The sequence below is a fragment of the Mesoplodon bidens genome (genome assembly GCF_964165515.1).
Source record: "Mesoplodon bidens genome assembly, chromosome: 5".
In the NCBI taxonomy this organism is placed as follows: Eukaryota; Metazoa; Chordata; class Mammalia; order Artiodactyla; family Ziphiidae; genus Mesoplodon; species Mesoplodon bidens.
Genome location: NC_138161.1, coordinates 142,994,425 through 143,014,933, shown reverse-complemented (window position 1 = coordinate 143,014,933; position 20,509 = coordinate 142,994,425). Strand labels below are relative to the sequence as shown.

Below are 20,509 nucleotides of genomic sequence, written 5' to 3'. Positions count from 1 at the left end.
ACGTTTCCCCAGCCCCAAGCTGCTGACTTAGGGCAGGTGCTTCCTGTTGCTGAGCCTGCTCCCCACTCCTTTCCTGCTTCAGAACAGCTGTTGCGGTTGAACCAGGTAACTCCCGTGCCCCCGCCTCTCCAAGCTGACTTTCAAGGGTTCTGACGTGAAGGCTCATCCTACAGTCCTCATTTTTTCTACGTTTGCATTTCAATCTTTCCACCTCTGGCCATTGAATTGTGTGCTCAGGGCTCAGAATCATGAAAAAGGAAAACAGCAGTCTGCTTCCCTCAGTGAGGGAACTGTGGATTTAACAGTGGAAACTGGGCCAAATATCTTGGCCTCAGAGAAGGATAAATGCAGTTGGAGAGAGCAGGACAGAATCTGGGGAGGCAAACACCTGGCTTAGCCTGGGCTGCTCGGCATTGGGGCCACAGCTGAGCATCCATCACAGCCCCCGGAGTCACGGAGGTCAACTCCAGGCACCTGGAGCTGGCACTAGTCTCTGGTACACTTTGATTTACCAGGACACTGGCAACCACGCCCATGATGATGAGCGGAGGGGGGCCTGCCCAGGTCTCCAGGGGCCTCCAGGGGCGTTCACTAACTCCTCTCGTGACAGGGCGCTGTGGAGATCATCTTCAAAGGGCACGAGAATGTGGAGGCCGCGCAGGCAGAGTACATCGAGAAGTTTGCCAACCCTTTTCCTGCAGCCGTGAGAGGTAGGGCCTGTGGTGGGAGGGCAGCTCTGTCCGTTTGCTGGGTCACTTGCTTCTTATTTTACTCCAGGAAGTCTGCCTTGGTCCTTCCAGTTTAGTCTGGAGACCAGTGAGGGCTGGCTTGTCCCTGGGCAGTCATCACTTAAAGACACTGCTTTGTCACCAGGATCAAAACAGCATTGCTGAAATGGCTGAATCTCTTAGTGTTGTTCCAGTCACCCTAGTGCTGTGAAAAATCTACCCAAAACAAAGTGACTTAAAACCACCACCTTTTGTTTTGTTTTGTTTTGTTTTCCCTCATAATTTTGAGGCTCAGCAGTTTGGTCTGGGCTGAGCTGGGTGGCTCTTCTGCTGGCTGGGCCTGGGATCAGTCATGCAGCTGTGTCATCTGGAGGTCTGACTGGGGCTAGTCCACGATGGCCTCACTCATATGGCTGGTGCTGGCTGTCAGGTAGACTGTCTCTCCACGTGGTTTCTTATTCTTAGGGAGGCTAGTCCACACTGCTTTACATGGTGTCCTGAGGGCAAGAGGGAGAGCAGGGAAGCTGCAAGGTGCCTTGGGGCCTAGGTTTGGAAGTTGCAATGTTACTTTTGCCACATTCTGTTGGCCAAGGCAAGTTACAAGGCCAGGTGAAGAAATACAGTCCACTTCCTGATGGGAGGGGTGGCATAGTAACATTGCAGAGGGGTTTATGTACAGGATGGGAGGAATTGTTATAGTGATTTAAAAAAAAATAAAAGTGCACTTTCTTAATTGGATTCCCTGTTGAATTCATCTTGGTAGGGAGAGGGTCACATTTTCCTTTTCTTGCCAAGTGTTCCTAGGCCAGAAGTTTGGGACCTGCCAGAGGAACAGGGGACTCCTGGGATCAGGGGAAGGTTCACAGGACCCAGCTCCTCTTGTGTCAGGTTGGGCCCTGCTCACACTGTTGGCCGCAGAAGATAGTGCCCTGGCTGAGCACCATGTGGGTGTTGGATGGGAGGCGGCATCTGGGGCTGCAGATGATCTGCTTCCTTTTCTGTGCTTCCCCAGGGTTTGTGGATGACATCATCCAGCCTTCCTCCACACGTGCCCGAATCTGCTGTGACCTGGATGTCTTGGCCAGCAAGACGGTACAGCGCCCATGGAGGAAACATGCAAATATTCCGTTGTAAATGTACCAAGGGTGGTTACCACCTGGCCATGTGCACCCATCCCTGCCTTCTGCAGTCATGAAACCTGGGAATCTAAATACCGGTAATAACTTGGCTAAATTTATTAAATTCTAGAAAGATTTCATTTGTGCCTTCCTATAAAATTGTTTTATTAAAAATCCTAACAGTTTTTGAGCATAAATCATATTTTTTGTGGTAAAAATCTGAAATATCAAGAAAACTAAAGAAAACACTATAATATTCCCTTAGAGCTGACCCTTATTTGACACCTCTGTGTATTGTTTTCCTTTCTTTTCCCAAGAATTAATTTTCTTCTCTAAAGGTGAGATAATAAGCTTTTAGGGTGAAGGACTTATCTGCTTTTATTTTTCTTACTTTTAAATAATGTAACAGTTAAATGATATGTCCTCTCCTTTCAATTCCTTCAGGAATTGTTGAGGATTAAAGATGTTTGTAATTGTGCGTGTGTGTGTGTGTCTACCAGAATAGATGCTCAGTAAGGCATATACCCTATATTAATTTCTTACCCTATATTACTTCTTTCCAGAAACGTGTTCTCACATTTTAAAAAACTTATTTTGGAAAATTTCTAACCTGTGGAAATGTTGCAAGAGTTGTATACCCTTCACCTAGATTACCCAGTTCTTAACATTTTCTACATTTGCTTCATCTTTTATATAAATATATAATTACTATTTTTACTGACCTATTTGAGAGTAAGTTGCAGAATCATGACCCTTTGTCCCCCCAAATGTCAATGCTTATTTCATATGAAACAAGGCTCATTGTCTTACATAGTCTTTAATGACACTGACATTTTTGAAGCATGTTCGCCAGTTATTTTGTAGAAATGGCCCTCAGTTTGGGTTTGTCTGATTGTTTACGGACATTTAGATCCAGGTTGGAGTAATACACAAGAGTGTTCTTTCCTTGTATTACATTAGGAAACACGTTAGGTTTTTCCATTATTGATGAAATTGAGTCTGATCAGCATTCTTTAAGCCTGTCAGCACACTTTCATCCACTACTTTTTAGTATCCATTATGATTCTTGCCTCAATCAGCTGTTCTGTGTTGGTGGTAAAATACTGTATTTCTAACCCTATCATTATATACACAAGGAAAGAAGAAAGAGCTTTCTCTTCTTTAAGTTTTTAGTATCAATTTAGATGCATAAATTATTTTTTCATTTTTAAACATTTTTTCCTGAAATAATATATTTTTCTTACTATGTTATCACCCTATCAACTGTTCCAATGCACATTATACTAGTTTATTGAGAATCATAATTATTATTCATAACTGAAATCTGGGCTTAGTACATAGTAGGTGTTTCATAAATGTTTTAGTGAATGAATATATTCAGTCATTCAATCAAGAAAAAATAGAGACTGAGGAGTTCTTTAAAAATTTAATGTTAACTCATTTTGATGCTCAGAATTTCCTGATACGGCCAGAGGGGCGCTCTTTCAAGCTGGTTCCTCGGTCCTTTTGATATGTCACAGTAATTTTTTGTGCACTTCCTTATTTTTTGACACAGGGTAATGTACCAGGTTCATCTTATATTTTCCTTGCCCAGCTCCAGATTCAGTGATTTCTGTAAGAGCCCTGGTTTCTTTTAGTAGATGAAATTTAGAAGCAAACATATGGCCTGAAACGTATTTTTGTCTTCCTAACTAGGTGGTTAGTTCCTAGGGGGCAGAGATGTTTGGCCAGAGGCTCCTTGTACTTCTCTTTGGCACCAGCAGTAAGACAGTAAGCCACTGGAGCTGGGAGAGGAGTGGTGGCAGACTCCTGGTCTTTTAGAGGCCTCCTGGCTAAGGAAGAACCATACAGGTTGGTTAGCATGTGGCTCAATAGCTTAAAGTTGCCTGGCCAATCCAATTTCTGGGCTCTGCCAAGCTAGGATTTGGCCCATCTGAAAACCAAGCTGGTGGTGGAGACACGGAACTGCAAGATCTTGGAAGCTCTGTCAAGCAGACCAGCCTCAGTGTATTGCAGAGCAGCAGTCAGTTTTCTCATCAGCTGCTCTTAGGAATGCCTTTCCCAACTGTGGTCTCATCTTAAAGGGACAGAGAAAAATGCTGAATCTTGTAACCAGAGAGGACTTGGGTGTACTGAGTGGAGTGCTGGCAAATGTGTGTTTAGACTGAGAGCAGATAATACAGCGAGTTGTGGTGGAGGTAGGCTCTGTGAGTGTCCTGCTGTAACTGTCCCTGCCCTAAGTATGTAAACCGATTTGTCCTGAACCACACAGCTAGAGTGGTGAAGCTGGGATTTGAACCCAGGCAGTACTGTCTGAATCCCAAAGGGTTGGAGTGAGAAAGGCGGTGGTGTGCTCCACTTGGGATTGTATCAACCCAAAGAGCTACTAAATTTGGAAAACTTTCCTACCTTATGCATGATGACATCTTTTTGAGTTGCTGGAATAATGGGAGCACGCACATCCACGAGCAGCCTTCCAGTGCTTGTTTGTGTAAAGTCTTCCCAGCTTCTCTTCTGACCATGTCTTGGTCTCCTCAGCCCAATTCTCTGCTTCTGGATGCACTGATGCTTTTTGCTGGCACTTGAGATGTGGTTTGCCCAGAGTCAGAGAAGCCTGTGAAGGCCACTCACCCAGTACACTGATTTAACACCCTTGATGGAGTTGTTGAATCAACAGACTCCACCTGTTTGACAGATGTGAACTTTAAGTCCTTCTGGTTTCAAAGGATTTCTGGAGAGCTGTGGCTTTATTATATGTATTTTAGTCTCACGCTCTTGCTTCCCTGTCAGCATGGGATCTCCACCATTCCAAGCAGAAGCTGTGGCTACTCAGTGGGCGGAGCCTCAGTCTGGGGCCTGTGTGGAATCCAGCCAGCACATTTGGGCAGATGTGGCAGCCTTAGTAGGTAGGTACTGACCATGTCCCTACTGTCCTGGTGATGAGAAATGCCTCATTTATGTGTCCTTGGGAGCAGAAAGCTATCCTTCAAGATGTGATGCCCAGTGTAGACCCCTACAGAGGAAGGCACTTAGAGGGCATGGATGGAACCTTACCTGAGTTTGGCCTGATATGCGGAGCCTGAGCAGGCACTAAGCCTTTGTTTCCCATGAAGACACTGCTTCTTGTTTGATAGATTCTTTTCTGAGAGCAGGGCCAATGGAGAGTCACAGTCAAGTCACATCTGGGAGGTTTGCAAGCTTGTCCGAAAGTAGAGCCACACATGGGCAAAGCCCTGGTCTAATCTCATAAGCACATAACCTTCAAGATGAGCTGCTACAGAGATCCGTCCTCATCACCTTCCCTCCTGGGCTGCCTGGAGAGCTCACCTGCCGAGTTATCCCCTGCATTCCTGCCTGTTCTGCACAGCCACCTTAGTCCATCTAATGAACACAGCCCAAAGAACACGGTCAGGCCCATAAAGTATAGGATACAATTTTGTTCAGTGACACCTGGCAGCAACGTCAAGAGAAACCCTCACTTCAGCAGCCATGTAGAACACAAGTGATCTTTACAGGGCACTGCCGTAGGGGGCAACCATGCAGAAGTGCTGGGTCTGGATCCCAGGTGGGGGAAGGACCCAGGCTTCAGACCAGTTGATAATCCCTGAATGCCTCCTCCAAAACGCAGCCCACGAGAGGCTTCCTCTTGAATCACAGACCACTTGGCCTAGCTAGTCTCTCACTCTCTCCAAGGAAATAGAAAGAATGAAAGAGAACTGTTGAGCTAGTCCTAAGGTTCTGCTTGCTTAAAACAGTAAAGCCTCACTGATGCAGGAATTTTGCCATCATTTAACAGATGATCTGAAAGAGCAAACTCTCAGTTTTTGGTAAAAGAGGAAAAGCTTCATCATTCTGTCGACAGGACAAGAAATCACCTCTTTAAAGCTTTACCTAGTAGGAGCAATAGGATGACTACCACAAGCCTGATTTTGAATAGTTTATTAAAGGAAAGGTGAAGCATCAGTTTCAAATTGTACAAAAGGAAAAAAACCTCATATTGCAAATGTACAATTTACAGAATTACTAGCAAAACCAATCAAGGAGACACTGAAAATACAAAAATTCGATTGACTTCAAACTGAACTGGAAACCCATTGGAGTTGATATTACGCCTTTTCTGTTGCACGGTAGTCCACAATTCTAAGTCAGCATTTGTTTGTTTTCCACGTGAAACTGTCAAGCCAAGGATCAATCTGTGCAGGTGCCAGGGTACTTCCCAGCCTACTCCCTGGCCAGAACCACAGGTGGCGGGCACGGCTGGCATGGTGGACAGTCCAATCATCCCCGCCCCTTCACTTCCAGTGAAACCCACATTTCTGGAGGAAAGCGAGACCCCAGCCCCAACTGGAGCCCAGGGATTGCTCAATTAGCAGATAAAACATTTTTGGTGACCGAGTTTTTTTCAGAACTGTACAAATGTTGAGAAAAGTTTGTTTTGTCTGTTTACTAAAAGGATGAATAAAATAATCCATTTTGCTTTCCCACACAGTCACTGGGTGCACAGATTTTTTTTTTTTTTTAATGCTTTTGTTTTTTGGTAAAAAGGGAAAGCCACATCACTCTGTTGCAGCTACTTTACTTTAAAAACCAGCCCAGAAACAGCTGTGGATGGATTGGTTTGGAAGTTCTGAGGCTTACTTTAAAAATCAGAAAGGAAGAAAGTGGGCTTTTTAAAATAACAGTAGCAGCAAGTCATAAAAGTTTAAGCAGAATGTAACTCTAAACCATTAAAGGCTGTCCTGAAGACTCATAATTTCTTTCCCCTGAAGAATTATCCTTAATATGCACATTTAACACTGAAATGTTGCTGTATTTCAAGGTAAGCTTAAGAACTTCACCCTCTAAGCACAGACTTCTATGCAGCACATACTTCTATAATTGGTAAACTTAACTTAATTCACAAAATTAGTGCATAAGGGTATTAAGTGCATGGGAAGTAGACACGGTTATGTTACACTTAAAATTACGTTTGAATGGCGAAGGAGTTCATGATTATCTTTTTAAGAAAATGGAAGTCCATGTAACTTGAATTTGGCAGGGCATGAAATAAGTGGTAAAAACAGCAAACTGATAACTTGAGAACCATTTTTGTTTTACTGAGAATACTTTATTTGCTGGTAGAAGTTGCTAAAAATGCACAGAACAAATACCAATAGAAAATGTACTGTATTTGAATCTCCCTAATCTATATAAAATGAATGGTGTACAGCATCTGTTGGAAAAATGGCTGCTTGGACATGTCTTATTTTATGCCCCCTTATAAATAAAAATAAACCTTTTTATTCAAGAGTATATAAAATCGGGGAATTCATATCCATGTCCACAGAGGGTGTATGGTTTTTGGCAGAGATGCACTGTCAGAGTTTCATCTTAGCTTGTCAGTTTTCTGCTCCTCCATATTTCTGTATTCCACAAGGTCCAACCAAATCCAGTGAGCTCCAAAACACTCTTCGGCAATTAGGATGAGCTGCTTTACTCATAGGTTTAATAAAAATGGTTAGCTTTTAAAACATAAAAAGGCAAAATGTTAAAACGGTTTTTAAATTGTACAACAGGAAAATAAAGTTAAAAATAGTTTTTTTTACTCAATGCTGAGTTTTCATAAAACAGGTGTATTACAGTGTTTATCTTGACAGCTGTTTTAAAAATTTAAAATTTCTTCCTCCCTCCAGAAAAACACACACATCTGTATTGGGATAAGTCCAATAATAGGACACAAATGATTTTTCAGGTCAGTCTTTCTGAGGTGACATTCACCAACATTCTCTTGGGTAATTTACATGCTCCTCTTCTGTCACTGCAAAAAGGGATTGACCTCAATCATTTGATTAAAAAACAAATCAGATCACATCAAAAGTGTTTTTTTCCCCATACAAGCTATCACAGTATATAGGCCTCTAGCTCTAAATAATAGAGTTCCAGATTTGTAAATTTTCTTCAGACTTCAGAACATAGGCATTCCAAATCCCTAGAGAAAGTGAAACACAATTATTAAATTCATGCATAAACAAGACCCAGAAACCATAATAAAGAACAGTAATAATTTAACATTTACTGAATCGTCTTCTATGATAGCTGCAGAATCAAAGAAATCTGGCCTCAGCTCAGCTCTCTCTCGCCGATTTCTTGATGGGGGCTGGAAAAAGAAGCCAGATACTTATTTTTTTCCTGAGATACATTAAGACAATGAACTGTGATAATCAGCTAATATTTCTAATAGTATCATAAATATAAAGAACTGTTAAGGGTCAATTTGAAAGGAAAAGAATCTGGCTTTTACAGGAGCATACATTAAAGAAAAATGTAACAGTATTTGGCTTTTAATTATCACTTAGATAAAAAAAGGCTTTCAAATACAATGAATGTGTAAATGCATATAAATAATTTTGGGGCCTATAAACAAAGAACATACCTCTCAATCATGGAATAATTATAAGACTGATCAAATACTAGGTGACAAAACTTCACTAAATTCCCCAAAGCAGGCAGATGGAGAGCTACTGATGGGTGGGCTGAGGGAGGTTACAGATTGGATATGGTCTCATTTACGTTTCTTACCAAACCTTTTCATTATGGAAAATTCAGAACATACAAAGCAGAATGCTATGGGGTAAACTATGTCCCCCCAAATTAATATGTTGAACTCCTAACCCCTAGACCACAGAATGTGACCATATTTGGAGACAGGGCATTTAAAGAGGTAAGTAAAAGGAGATCGTATGGGTGGGTTCTAATCCAGTGTGATCCATGTTCTTACAAGAAGAGGAGACATGCACAGAGAAAAGATCACGTGAAGACAAAGGGAGAAGATGGCCATCTACAAGTCAAGGAGAGAGGCCTCAGAATGCTCGCTGACGTCTAGCCTCCAGAACTGTGAGAAAATACATTTCTGCTGAAGCCACCCAGTCAATGATATTTGTTATGGCAGTCTAGCAAATTAATACATAGAGAAAGCAGTATGATGAACTCCCATACACCCATCACCCAGCTTCAACAATTTTCAAACATTTGGCCAATCTTGTTCCATTGAATTCCTGTTGTTTTCTTCTCCATGTCATTTCACCTATGACTACTTCAGTATGTATCTCTTAACAGATGGAAACTTTTAAAAAACATAACCACCATGTATTACTATTTCTGACAAAGAAAATTTCTTAATATCACCTACACTTAGTCCATATTCAGATTTCCTTATTTTAAACATGTCTCTTCACATTGAACAAATAAGGTCCATATTCTGCATTTGGTTGCTATGTTGGAGTGCAGTGTACATAGGCTCCAATTTAAAGTACAAGAGGCCAGATGAACATGCTATACTGAAAGATCTAGTGTAAGCTGTTTTTCATGAAGGTAATAAGGAGCCAGTTCCTGTTATTGCCAGAATTGAAAATCTGACTGCTTTGAAAACAGGCTTGAAAAACATAAGCTCATCCAAATGCCCACAAGTGCTACAAGCGCTACACGGGCCCTGCCCACTGTCGGTCAGTGTTACCTCCTCCTCCTCTTCCTCTCACAGGGTTCTGAAAACAAGAGCATTATCTTACGCCAACCCATTCACATATTTTAACAGAAGAAAAATGTATTGAACTTCCTTACCAGGTCAATAACCATAGTATCTTCAAATTCTTCATTCATATCTTCTAACTGACTCCGGGATGACATCATTACATCTTCAAAGATGGGCTCAGCATCTTCCTCCATTAGACCCCGACTGATACAGAAAAAGCACAGTCAGAAAGCTGTTCAGACTGATAGAACCTGGAGTTCTGGCTCTTACACTGGGTCTTCTAACCAATGAAAGCACACCTTCCAATTACAACCAGTAGACTACACAAATTGTGATATTGAACTCTAAGGTAATTAAGAATCATTCATTTGGTTAACTGAAGATTTCATCTCAACTCATCAGGAGGAAGTATAATTTAAATGCAATAACAATATTACTAGCTAGCTATGTGTCAATTCCCACAGAACTCTTAAGTGATTGGTGCCATTATTATCCCAAATTTACAAACGAGGAACCAGAGGCACAGAGGTGTTAGAGTTTATCCGAGGCCACGTGGCTGGCGAGTGGCACACGAGGATTCAAATGCTGAAGGCCTCAAGCACCCATGTCCCCCATTCCTATCCTACGCTGCATAGCATATCCTAAATTATGATTTGAACTCCTCTTCTAAGACCAAACATCAGAGAAACCCAAGTCGTTACACAAAATGACCATCACACAGTGATCATGTTCTTGTGACACTTGATGTAACACTTACACGGCATGCCTTACTCCAGTTCTCACTTTCATGTAGTTCATTCCTGTTCTGTCCTTCCGATTTAAGTCTTCTAATTTCGGCTGGCCTAACCAAGAGATCTGCATCTGAGGACTAAGAGAGGGTACTATTATTAATTTTCTGGCAGCAGATGAGGAACTCAGGTAATCAGTCCCATGCTAAAACGGCCATAGTTGGTTGGCCTAATCCCCGTGTAAGGGGAGTTAGCTGGATTTATTCCAGGGTCAAGGTTGAGATCATTATCAAAGGACCTGTCTTTGCAGAAATGGCAGGCAACTGGAGCTCCCTAAGCCTCCAAGAGAAGCTGGCTGTGGAGGCTAGTTGTTAGGTGTGAAGGCAATCAGAATATGTCACCCCAAGATATGCTTCTTTGAGATAAAAACTGTTTTGAGCTGAAGGCAATTAAGAAGTAGTAAAACACAGAAAAAGTTCCCCCTTTTCTGCCTAAAGGCAGGACATAAATTCTCCTTTTACTGGAGACAGACTCGTATCAGCCCAGAGATGGCAGCAGAGGAACGTGCAAACAAACCCTGTTAAGCTAATGCTTCTCTTCCTAGTTAAGATGAGGACGACCTAGCCCTAGTTGGACGACCCCAGTCCAAACTCATTTGTCTTGTCATTTCTCCACAATTTATCGTTTCTTTGTCTAAAAGGCTTAAAAGCTTCCTGCTCTGGTCACTTCTTTAGGTCTTCATTCTCTTGTGAAGGCTCCCATGTACATGTAAAAATTTAATAAAATTTGTAGGCTTTTCTCCTGTTAATCTGTCTTTGTCAGTTAAATCTTTAGACCCAGCCAGGGGCCCTAAGAAGGTTGAGGAAAACTTTTTCCTCCCCCACAGGTGCTTAAATGATCAGCTTCTTTCCCCAAATCCCTGCTAAGCAAGAGCCCTTCTCACACTTCTGTATCCAGCTGCTGCCCTACTTACAAGTGTTCCTAGCTGCACACTCAGTCCCTGAAGGGACGGGAATGATGCTGGCTTCGTGGCTCAGAGCTCTCCAGAGTTGAACAAGGGAGGGTAGATGACATTTTTTCTCAGTCCTTCTGAGGAAGTTTGGAGTCAGGTACATGCTGAGCCAAATCGTCATCATCTGTACTCTATCCTTACTGGCACATGGACACTTGCACAAAATCAACATGACTCTTGGGAATTTTATAGGATGGAAACTTCAACGATTTTTGGTAGCTAAAATCTGCCGCATAAAGTTCTCTCGAAGCAGCTGTCTTTATATCATGTTAGGCTACCACCTTGATTCAATCTATAAATCTATAGCAGGAAAAAGACGACAGACCACAGCCAGGAGGGACTGACATGGTAAGGTCAGGGGAGCAAGGCTCCAATAAGGAGGAAACCCCCCCTCCCCCAGTAGGAAATGGAGTGGGAGTGCTGGTCATAAGGCAAACTACCCTCTAAGATGGCCCAGTTATGCAGTGGCTGACAAAGATGATCCTTTCAGCTTTGAAGAAGGCAGATCCTCGGAGCAAAGATTCCTTGTAAAAACCCAGGATCTGAATTCTTCTAACACTGCCCCTTTCTATTTTCAACCTGCTAGATTTGTTGAGTTCTAGTGAGAATTCTCTCTTATCCATTAGAGTAATTCACAGCATTACTCTAATATGAACAGAAACAGAAGTGAGGAGCTTAGGGACTTTCAAAGTTGAATGGAAAATAACAAAGAAAAAGTTAAGGTTTTCAAAGCAAAAGTCATGCCATCACCCTGCCTTTTCCAAGATTTTCAGAGCCATGGTACTAGAAAACAGTTTAATCGCTAGTGCAGTAAAAGGTAAGAACTTGATTATCCTACAGAAAGGACCACTATTCTCAGAATTTATCACTGCTTTAACAATTCTTAATCTATGAACAGTTCAAGTTTAAAATATAAACTTAACCAAGACAAAGTACTATTAATTAAATGGCTGATAAAAGTAATAGTCTATTTGGTGTTCAGACTAGGAACCACCTTAGCAGAGACTCTTCTAGGCTCTCTCGCCAAGGAAGTAAACCTGCATGTGTTCTTGGCAAATCTCTGAGGAGAAACAGACCTGCCCAATGAATCTGCAAACTCTAAATGAAATCAGCACTTAGTAAGACACCACGCATCTACAGGTCTCTGGACTCTGAGGAACTGAGATCCACAAGTGTTTGCAGACTTATTATACATCTTCTAATATAAAACTCTATTTGTGGTTTTGTTTTCTCATTAACTGAGAAAACAATATGCTCAGATGAAATAATTTTTCTTACTTTAACAGTTGCAGGTTTTATGCCAAGAAAACAATTTTTTTACTACTTACTTGTGTAAAAAGTCAGGTTCAGAACCATGTTCAGACTCAGGCTCCTGAATCTGCTCTCCCATGGGCCGGCTGTTCTCTCGCAGTACAGTGGAAGTGAGCTGTGGTGCTGGCAGGGGGCCAGGAGTCTGAATCATGGTGTCAGTCCTGTTCAGCCACGTATTGTCCAGACTTTCATCTGTAAAATTCCAGTTAATGAGTGTCACAGAATGTCATGGGTGGGATGAACTCTGGAAGGAGTTATAGCATAGATTTGAAGAGCATGGCTCTGGAGCAGACTGCCTAGGTCTGCATTCCAGTTACACCACTCACTTGTGCGACTTTGTATAAGCTATTAAATTTCCAAAATTCAGTCTGCTCATATACAAAAGGGGATATTGGTAACTGACCTCATTGAGTTGTAAGGCTTAAATAAGGTAATGTATGTAAACATCAAATGTTAGCTATCCTACATTATCATCTCTTCCAAGTCCCTCCATCCCTATAGAAGGGGAAGGATGTGGCCAGAGAGACCCCTCTAACCTTCCTTTTGCTCAAGCAATAAAAGGCCTATTTACTGGGTCTTAGAGGGGCCCCAGGCAGCAGCACTTAAAATCTGGCTGGCCTTTACTGAGAAATCAGCAAATCCTGTTACACAACTAGGCACTGGTCACCAGAGAGGTAACTCTTTGGCCAGGTTATACTTGCGGGGCTGGATTGAGGGACTCACTGATTTCATGCCTCTAACTTCTACCTCTCTAGGGAAGTCTTCTCTGATCACCCCACTCAGCCCCCACTTACCATTCTTTTTTAGCTTCTAGAGGAAACAAAATCATTCTTGCTCACTTAGGGCTTAATTATACACTGTCCTGCATTGGCAGGCGATCTGTCATGTGTATATGTTATCTCTGTAATTAGATTTAAGTTTCTTCAAGAGACCAGGCACTATTTTTTCCTTCTTCTAAAGATCATTTATAAAGATTTGAACAGATTAAGTTACTATTTATAGCATTATTTGCATATCTAAATCCTGATAAAATACTACATAATTATAAAGTTCTACCTACAAAATTCTAAATTACAGTTGACCTTTGAACAATTCGGTTTGAACAGCATGGGTCCACTTAAACATAGATTTAAAAAAATAAGTATGTACTCCAGTACTACACCATCCACAGTTGGCTGAATCCACGGATGCGGAACCAAGTACATGGACCTGGTAAAGTTAGATATGGATTTCCAACTCCACAGGTGGTTGGTGCCCCTAATGCTCCCCCTCACCCCACTGTTCTAGGTCAACTGCATTTCCTTGATGTGGGAAGACTTAAAAAATAGTATTACTGCTATGTGTTTTCTTCTGAAGAATTTTAATCACAAAATGTAGTATGAATCCCATTGTTTTTCCTCCCCCAATAAGTCTCAGAGACATGTGCATGTGAGGCTCCTCCTTTGCTATCAAGCATTCTCTCTCTCTCTCAGTGTATTCTCCAGTTTCTAAACTTTTGTCAGACGCATGTATGTTCTGGAGAGGCTTTTCTGTTCCTGGAAATACCTACCCATTGTCTGGCTAAGGTCATTCCACTGATCTGAAGCTCACTACTGACTCTTCGGCAAGGATATGTGACATCTGCTTTTATTCATACCACTTTTCATTCAACATTTAATTCAAAACTTTTATTCTCTGCTGCACTTAAAATTTTATGATCACAGGAATGGTTTCATTTAGGTTCTTAACCTGGTAAACCATCTTTCAGCTTTCTACTACATGTCATCTTTTCCAGAAAAATTTTCCCTGATTCATTACGAGTTTGGTCACTCCCTGTATGTTTCCAGAGAACCTTTTTGGCCCATCAGAGCACTCACCATGCTGAACTGAAATTGCCTGCTTCTCTGTCTCCCTTTCTTCACTGGGAATTAATACCCAATCTCCAGCCTCTAGTGCAGTTCTTAGGAAGGTGCTTGGTAAAGACTGACTGAATAAAAGAGTAACTTCAGGAAGAACTCACTCTTCTTGAAGAGATCCTCCTAACCCTCAAGATTCCTCAATGAAAACACTTCTTGCAAAGCTCTCTCATCTTCATTCCAAACAGATGAAACTCTGTTGCTTAAGGGTTCTGGACATGTAACTTACCTTAGTTACTTGGTAAATTTGAAACTGATACGGAGCAAGTTTTCTTTTTTGCAATTTAATGATTACCAGATTAGGTTATCTGGTCCATATATGCTTCTCCGTCCTGAGGACGATAATACTAACTGCTCCATTAATGTATAGATAAATGGTTATCTAAATTCTCTAAGCCTTTGGTTTCTTCTGTGTAAAACCTGGATAATACTGTTGAACTCAGAATTGATTTATAAAACATCTATACAGCATTTATTATGTGCCAGGGACTGACCTAAGTGCTTTACAAATATTAGTCATATTACAATATTAGTCATATTACAAATAAATGATTAAGTGATATAATGCACGTAAAACACATTCTTGGTATAGCAAGGATTTGATGAACTCTGGCTAAGATGACCATTACATCTAAGAAAAGCTGTGAGCAGAAAAGAAATACAGATAGAGGAATAGATGTGGGGTGCCCTGATAAAAAGGCTGCTCTAGAAGACATTTCCAAAAGGAAATGACTGGCATCATTCTTTAGAGAACAGTTCAGGATCCTATACTATAAAGACAGGGTTCTGTGTTTTCATTTCTGGACCAAAAAGATTTTAAGCCCCAAAGCTGAAACTTGAAAGGTAATCTTAAACTTTACCATCAAGTCTGTAAATATTTTCAAATCTTTTATTCTCTTCGAAATATACATTCAGCCTAATCTACTGACTGATGCAAGAAAAGGGGCATTACTATATGATGACAACATTCTGACAATAGCAGCTAACATTTATCAAATGCTGCCTATGTGCCAAGCACTGTGCTAAGTAATCACTGTGTGCGCTAAGTTTTTTGGGGGAAGTATCTAATTTAATATTCACAATAGCTAACAGGATAGGTACTCAGATCATCCTTCATCTGATCAGTGATTGAGGCTTAGAGAGGTTCAGTAACATGCTCAAAGGTTACACAGCTGAAAAATGAGAAAGCCAGGTCTGAATTCTAGAACTCTGAATTTAGAGTTTGTGCTCTTCATCAATAGTTAATACTGCCTCCCCAATGATGAAAGAAACATTAGACTTAAATTCTGATTAATTTTGCTACAGATTTCAGCAAAGTCTTTGACGAGTCACTATTTTTTAGGCAGCAGAGGTAAACAGAAGTTTGTGAAAAGGGGCAACAGAGCATGATTCAGATCACTGTCCTCTCTTGCTTTGGAGAGATTTTATTAGGAGAAGCATGGAGATGGAGCAAGATTATTTGAGGAAATAAGCATTTTTGAGTTTTCTTAGTTTAAGACTAATGCTTTGTTTAATAAAGCAATCTTTAGTCTTTTTGGATATAGGAATATCTATTATTGATCGCATTTTCATGACAGTTCAACCCCCTGTTCCCCATAGCCTATGAGGGTTAAAAAACCAGATCTGGCCATCACTAATTTAATATACAAAGATAAAATGTCCGACCAAGTGGTGGAAATGGGAAGTTGTTCTGGTATATTCACTGTGCTGCAGAGTTCCATCCTCAGCTTACCAAAATTGCTCCTATGTTAGGATGGATTTTGATAGAATAACATTATGACTGTCTTATTTTAAATTGTAATGTATTAGAGATCTATGGTAAGGGGATCAGTTCTATAAAGCTTCCTGTCTCCTCTTTTTCTCTGTGCCTGTCCTCCTCTGTGTTCAATGCTTTTTCAGCTCTTTTTCCTTGACCCGCTTCTGTCCCATTTTGTCTGTTACAACCTTTGTGGCTGAACCTCTCAGTGTATATGAAACATACAAGGAAATAATGTGCTTAACAGTATTATCTTGCTTCAACGGATTATTTACCACTTCATTTATCTTGATACTATCTGGCACACTATTTGCCTCATAGTACAAAGGCACACTTACCTTCTACTCGTTTTTTGTGAAGTGGAGGTCGTCCTTTCTTATTCCTTACTGAGGAGGTTTTGCTGCTGCTACTTCCGCTGTTCACGGACATTCTATCATCTTCACCTCCAGTGACTAACGAATTTCTATAGGAGATGAGTGGAAGCCACACATCCTCCCTCCTTTCCATCATCTGTTCCGTTAGGAATTTTTCTAGGTATGAGTGACTAGAAACACAAAAGAAGCGGTCATTTTTACGGAAGCAGTTCATGCATCACTTATTTAATTTTTTTTCATAACCTGAGGCTCTCTCTCTCTGAAGGTTCTGAAGAATCCTTAAGGACACACATTAAACTATTAACAGTGGTTACCTTTAGAAATAGAGGGATTGAAAATTCAAGGTTTTGCTTCACAAATTCCTGGAATACTTTTTTTTTTTTTTTTTTTTTTTGCAGTATGCGGGCCGCTTACTGTTGTGGCCTCTCCCGCTGTGGAGCACAGGCTCCGGACGCGCAGGTTCAGTGGCCATGGCTCACAGGCCCAGCCGCTCTGTGGCATGTGGGATCCTCCCAGACTGGGGCATGAACCCGTGTCCCCTGCATCAGCAGGCGGACTCCCAACCACTGCGCCACCAGGGAAGCCCCTCTGGAATACTTTTAAACAAGCAAATGTATTACTAAGGGTGTATGTGTATTTCTTCCTTTACTCCTTTCTTTGTTTTTAAATACCAATGTATAAAAAAAAAATCAGAAGTCTGGCTCAAAAAGCGTATTGAATTGTCTTCTAAGTGTTCAAACCAGGGCAGGATTTCTAGAATGGTGGCGTGAGGAGATTGGCATACCCTCTCCCCAGCAAAAACAACCTTTTTGGTGTTGGTTGTTGATAGTGGGGGAGCCTATGCACGTGTAGAGGCAGGGGGTCTATGGGATAGCAACTCTCTGTACCTTCTCCTCATGTTTGCTATGAACCTAAAACTGCTCTAAAAAATTAAAGTTAAAATAAATCACATAAATAAATTAAATCACACGTTTTCCTGTTAGTCTGGAAGACGGTACATGGCCCAAGACTGCCCTTCTCAGGAGCAATCAGAGAGGGACCTTCTAAGCTGCCGGTCCCCTGGCTGACCATGGGGCAAAGTAAACATTCTGAACTGTGATAGCAGCTTTCAAAAGCCACACCCACATCCAACAGGAAAAATCTAACTTGCTAAGGAGGTTTAAGCACAACCTTTGATTAATAAGGGGCTGCCACAGGCTAAATGATAAAAAACAAGGGAAGAAAAGATCTGAGTAGGGACAGCAGAGGCTGAATACTGCAAGAGAACAGACCTCACAGAGTTTGTTACTCCAAATAAATGACCAAGCAACCAACAACATCTATCTCTAGGAGGATAAAGAATGAATATCAAGAGTAGCTAAATTATTATTTTACAATGTATCACATATGCAATATATTATCTAAAATGGTCAGTTTGCAACAAAAAATTATGAGACAAAGAAACAGGGAAATGTAATCCATATGTAGGAAAAAACCCCAAGCAATAGAAACTTGGCCCACAACAACTGCAAAGCAATTATTATATATATGTTCAAAGAACTAAAGAAAACCATGTCTAAAGAATTAAAAGTATAATAACACTATCTCTCATTACATAGAGAAAATGAATAAGAAGATAGAAATATAAAAAAAAGAATCAAATGGAAATTCTGCAGTACAACAATGGAAATTAAAACGTCACTAAAGGTGCTCAACAGATCTGAGCTGGCAGAAGAGAAATCAGTAATCTTGAACACGTATCAACAGAGATTATGTAATCTGAAGAGCAGAGAGAAAAAAAAATGAAGAAAAATGAACAGTGCCTGAGAGAAATGTGGGATTCATTAAGTACACTGACATGTATAATGGGAGTACCAGGAGAAGAAAGGTGTAGAAATAAATTTGCAGAAATATGGCTAATCACTTCCACATTTGATGAAAAACATGAATCTACACATTTTCAAAGCTCAACAAAGTCCAAGCAGGATAGATGCAAAGAGGTCCACAACCAGATGTATCACACTGAAAATGTTGAATGTCAAAGATTAAAAAAATCTTGAAAAGTATCAATAGTAAGAGAAAAGTAACTCATTACACACAAGGGAACTCCCAATAAGTTTAAAAGCTGACTTCTCATCAGACACAGTAGAGGCCAGAAGGCAGCAGGATAACATAGTCAATGTGCTGAAAGTAAAACGCTATCAACCCAAAATCTTGTATCTAGAAAACTATATTTCAAAGCTAAAGATGAAATAAAAACACTCTCCAATGAACAAAAGCTTAGAGAATTTGTTGCTGGCTTACTTGCTTTACAAGAAATACTAAAGGAAGTTCTTCAGGCTAAAAACAAATCAGAGAGTAATCTGAATTTACAGGAAAAAACAGAGTGCTGAAGGGTAATTATCAGGTGGTCATAAAGGACAATATAATTGCATATATACTTATCTTTTGTCCTTTTCACTGATTTTAAAAAGTAATTGTATAAAACTATGCACTGCTCTGTCACTGGGACAATAACTTAGAAATGTGTACTTGACAACGTACACAGAGAAAGTGTGTGACAGCAAAGATGTATTAGAGTAAGGAAATGACAGGAGATGGTACTTCATACCCACATCTATGAAAATAACTAAAAAATATAATTAAAGATCTCTGAAGGAATTAAAATGTTGCACTAGAAAATAGCCACTTAATATAAAGGAAGGCAATAAAAGAGGGAAAAACAAAGGCACAGACATATAAAAAATAGAAATTATTACGGCAGAGACTGTTTCAAAAGAAAAAACATGATCTAACTACAGGCATGCCTCATTTCATTGTGCTTTGCTTTACTGTGCTTTGCAGATACTACATTTTATACAAACTGAAGGTTTGCAGTAACTCCGCATTGTCAAGATGATGGTTAGCATTTTTAAGCAATAAAGTATTTTTTAAGTAAGGTATGGACACTGTTTCTAAGACATCATGCCATTGCACACTTAACAGACTACAGTGGAGTGTAAATATAACTTTTCTATGCACTGAGACACCAAAAAATTCAGGTGACTTGCTTTATCTATTACAATATTTGCTTTCTTGTTGTGGTGGTCTGGAAGTGAACCTGCAATATCTCTGAGGTATGCCTGTATATGCTGTCTACAAGAAACACACTTTAGATTCAAAGGCAAAAAGGCAGAAAGGGAAAGGATGGAAAGAAAGCTATACCATGCAAATAGTAACTAAAATAGAGCTGGAGTGGTTACACTAGTATCAGACAAAATAGACTTTAAGAAAAAAATTACTAGGGACAGAGGAGGACATTTTATAGTGATAAGTAAGAGTCAATCCACCCGGAAGACGTAACAATTATAAACATATATACACCTAACAACAGAGCCCCAAAATACACACGAAGCGAAAACTGAGAACTGAAAGGAGAAATAACAATTCAGGAAAAATAGTTGGAGACTTTAATACCCCACTTACAGTAATGGATAGAACAACTGAACAAAAAGAAAATAGAAGACCTGAACAGCATCCTAAAGAAAACTATAAGTGAAATGGACCTTCAGTCTTCTTGAAACAAGTCAAAAACAAAACTAAAATATAATTAATATAAAAGGAAAGAAGAAAGTGTTCCACAATAGTTAAGCCAGTGTTCATAGATCTTTGAATTAGAGAATAAGAAATCATTTCCACTTGCAAATTCTAGGGTACTGAAAGGTAAACAATCAAAGAAAAACTATATAAAAGTTTGAAAGAAAATTATAGTCCCTTAAAATAGGGGTCCCCAGGGCTTCCCTGGTGGCGCAGTGGTTGAGAGTCCGCCTGCCGATGCAGGGGACACAGGTTCGTGCCCCAGTCCGGGAAGATCCCACATGCCGTGGAGCGGCTGGGCCCGTGAACCATGGCCACTGAGCCTGCGCGTCCGGAGCCTGTGCTCCGCAACGGGAGAGGCCACAACAGTGAGAGGCCCGCGTACGGAAAAAAAAAAAAAATAGGGGTCCCCAACCCCCGGGTCTGTTAGGAACTGGGCCACACAGCTGGAGGTGCGCGGCGGGTGAGCAAGCGAAGCTTCATCTGCTGCTCCTCGTAGCTCACATTACCACCTGAACCATTCCC

General features: G+C 40.7%; 2 protein-coding genes across 3 annotated transcripts in view; one reads left to right on the top strand and one right to left on the bottom strand.

Moving 5' to 3' along the window:
* The window catches only part of PCCB (propionyl-CoA carboxylase subunit beta), a 90,800-nt gene extending 87,824 nt beyond the window's left edge, over positions 1–2,976 (top strand). Inside the window, exons 14-15 of the mRNA XM_081235452.1 lie at positions 611–710; positions 1,741–2,976. Coding sequence (XP_081091578.1) covers positions 611–710; positions 1,741–1,862 — 222 coding nt within the window. The 3' untranslated portion in view covers positions 1,863–2,976. The remainder of the gene's footprint in view (positions 1–610; positions 711–1,740) is intronic.
* A 2,794-nt stretch (positions 2,977–5,770) lies between these two features.
* STAG1 (STAG1 cohesin complex component) overlaps positions 5,771–20,509 on the bottom strand; it is a 449,323-nt gene continuing 434,584 nt past the window's right edge. For both annotated transcript variants that reach the window (XM_081234436.1, XM_081234437.1), the window contains 6 exons: positions 16,394–16,599; positions 12,422–12,596; positions 10,111–10,221; positions 9,443–9,557; positions 7,902–7,982; positions 5,771–7,814 (listed from right to left, as the gene is read on the bottom strand). In XM_081234436.1, the coding sequence (XP_081090562.1) occupies positions 7,791–7,814; positions 7,902–7,982; positions 9,443–9,557; positions 10,111–10,221; positions 12,422–12,596; positions 16,394–16,599 (712 nt within the window). In that variant the 3' untranslated portion in view covers positions 5,771–7,790. The remainder of the gene's footprint in view (positions 7,815–7,901; positions 7,983–9,442; positions 9,558–10,110; positions 10,222–12,421; positions 12,597–16,393; positions 16,600–20,509) is intronic.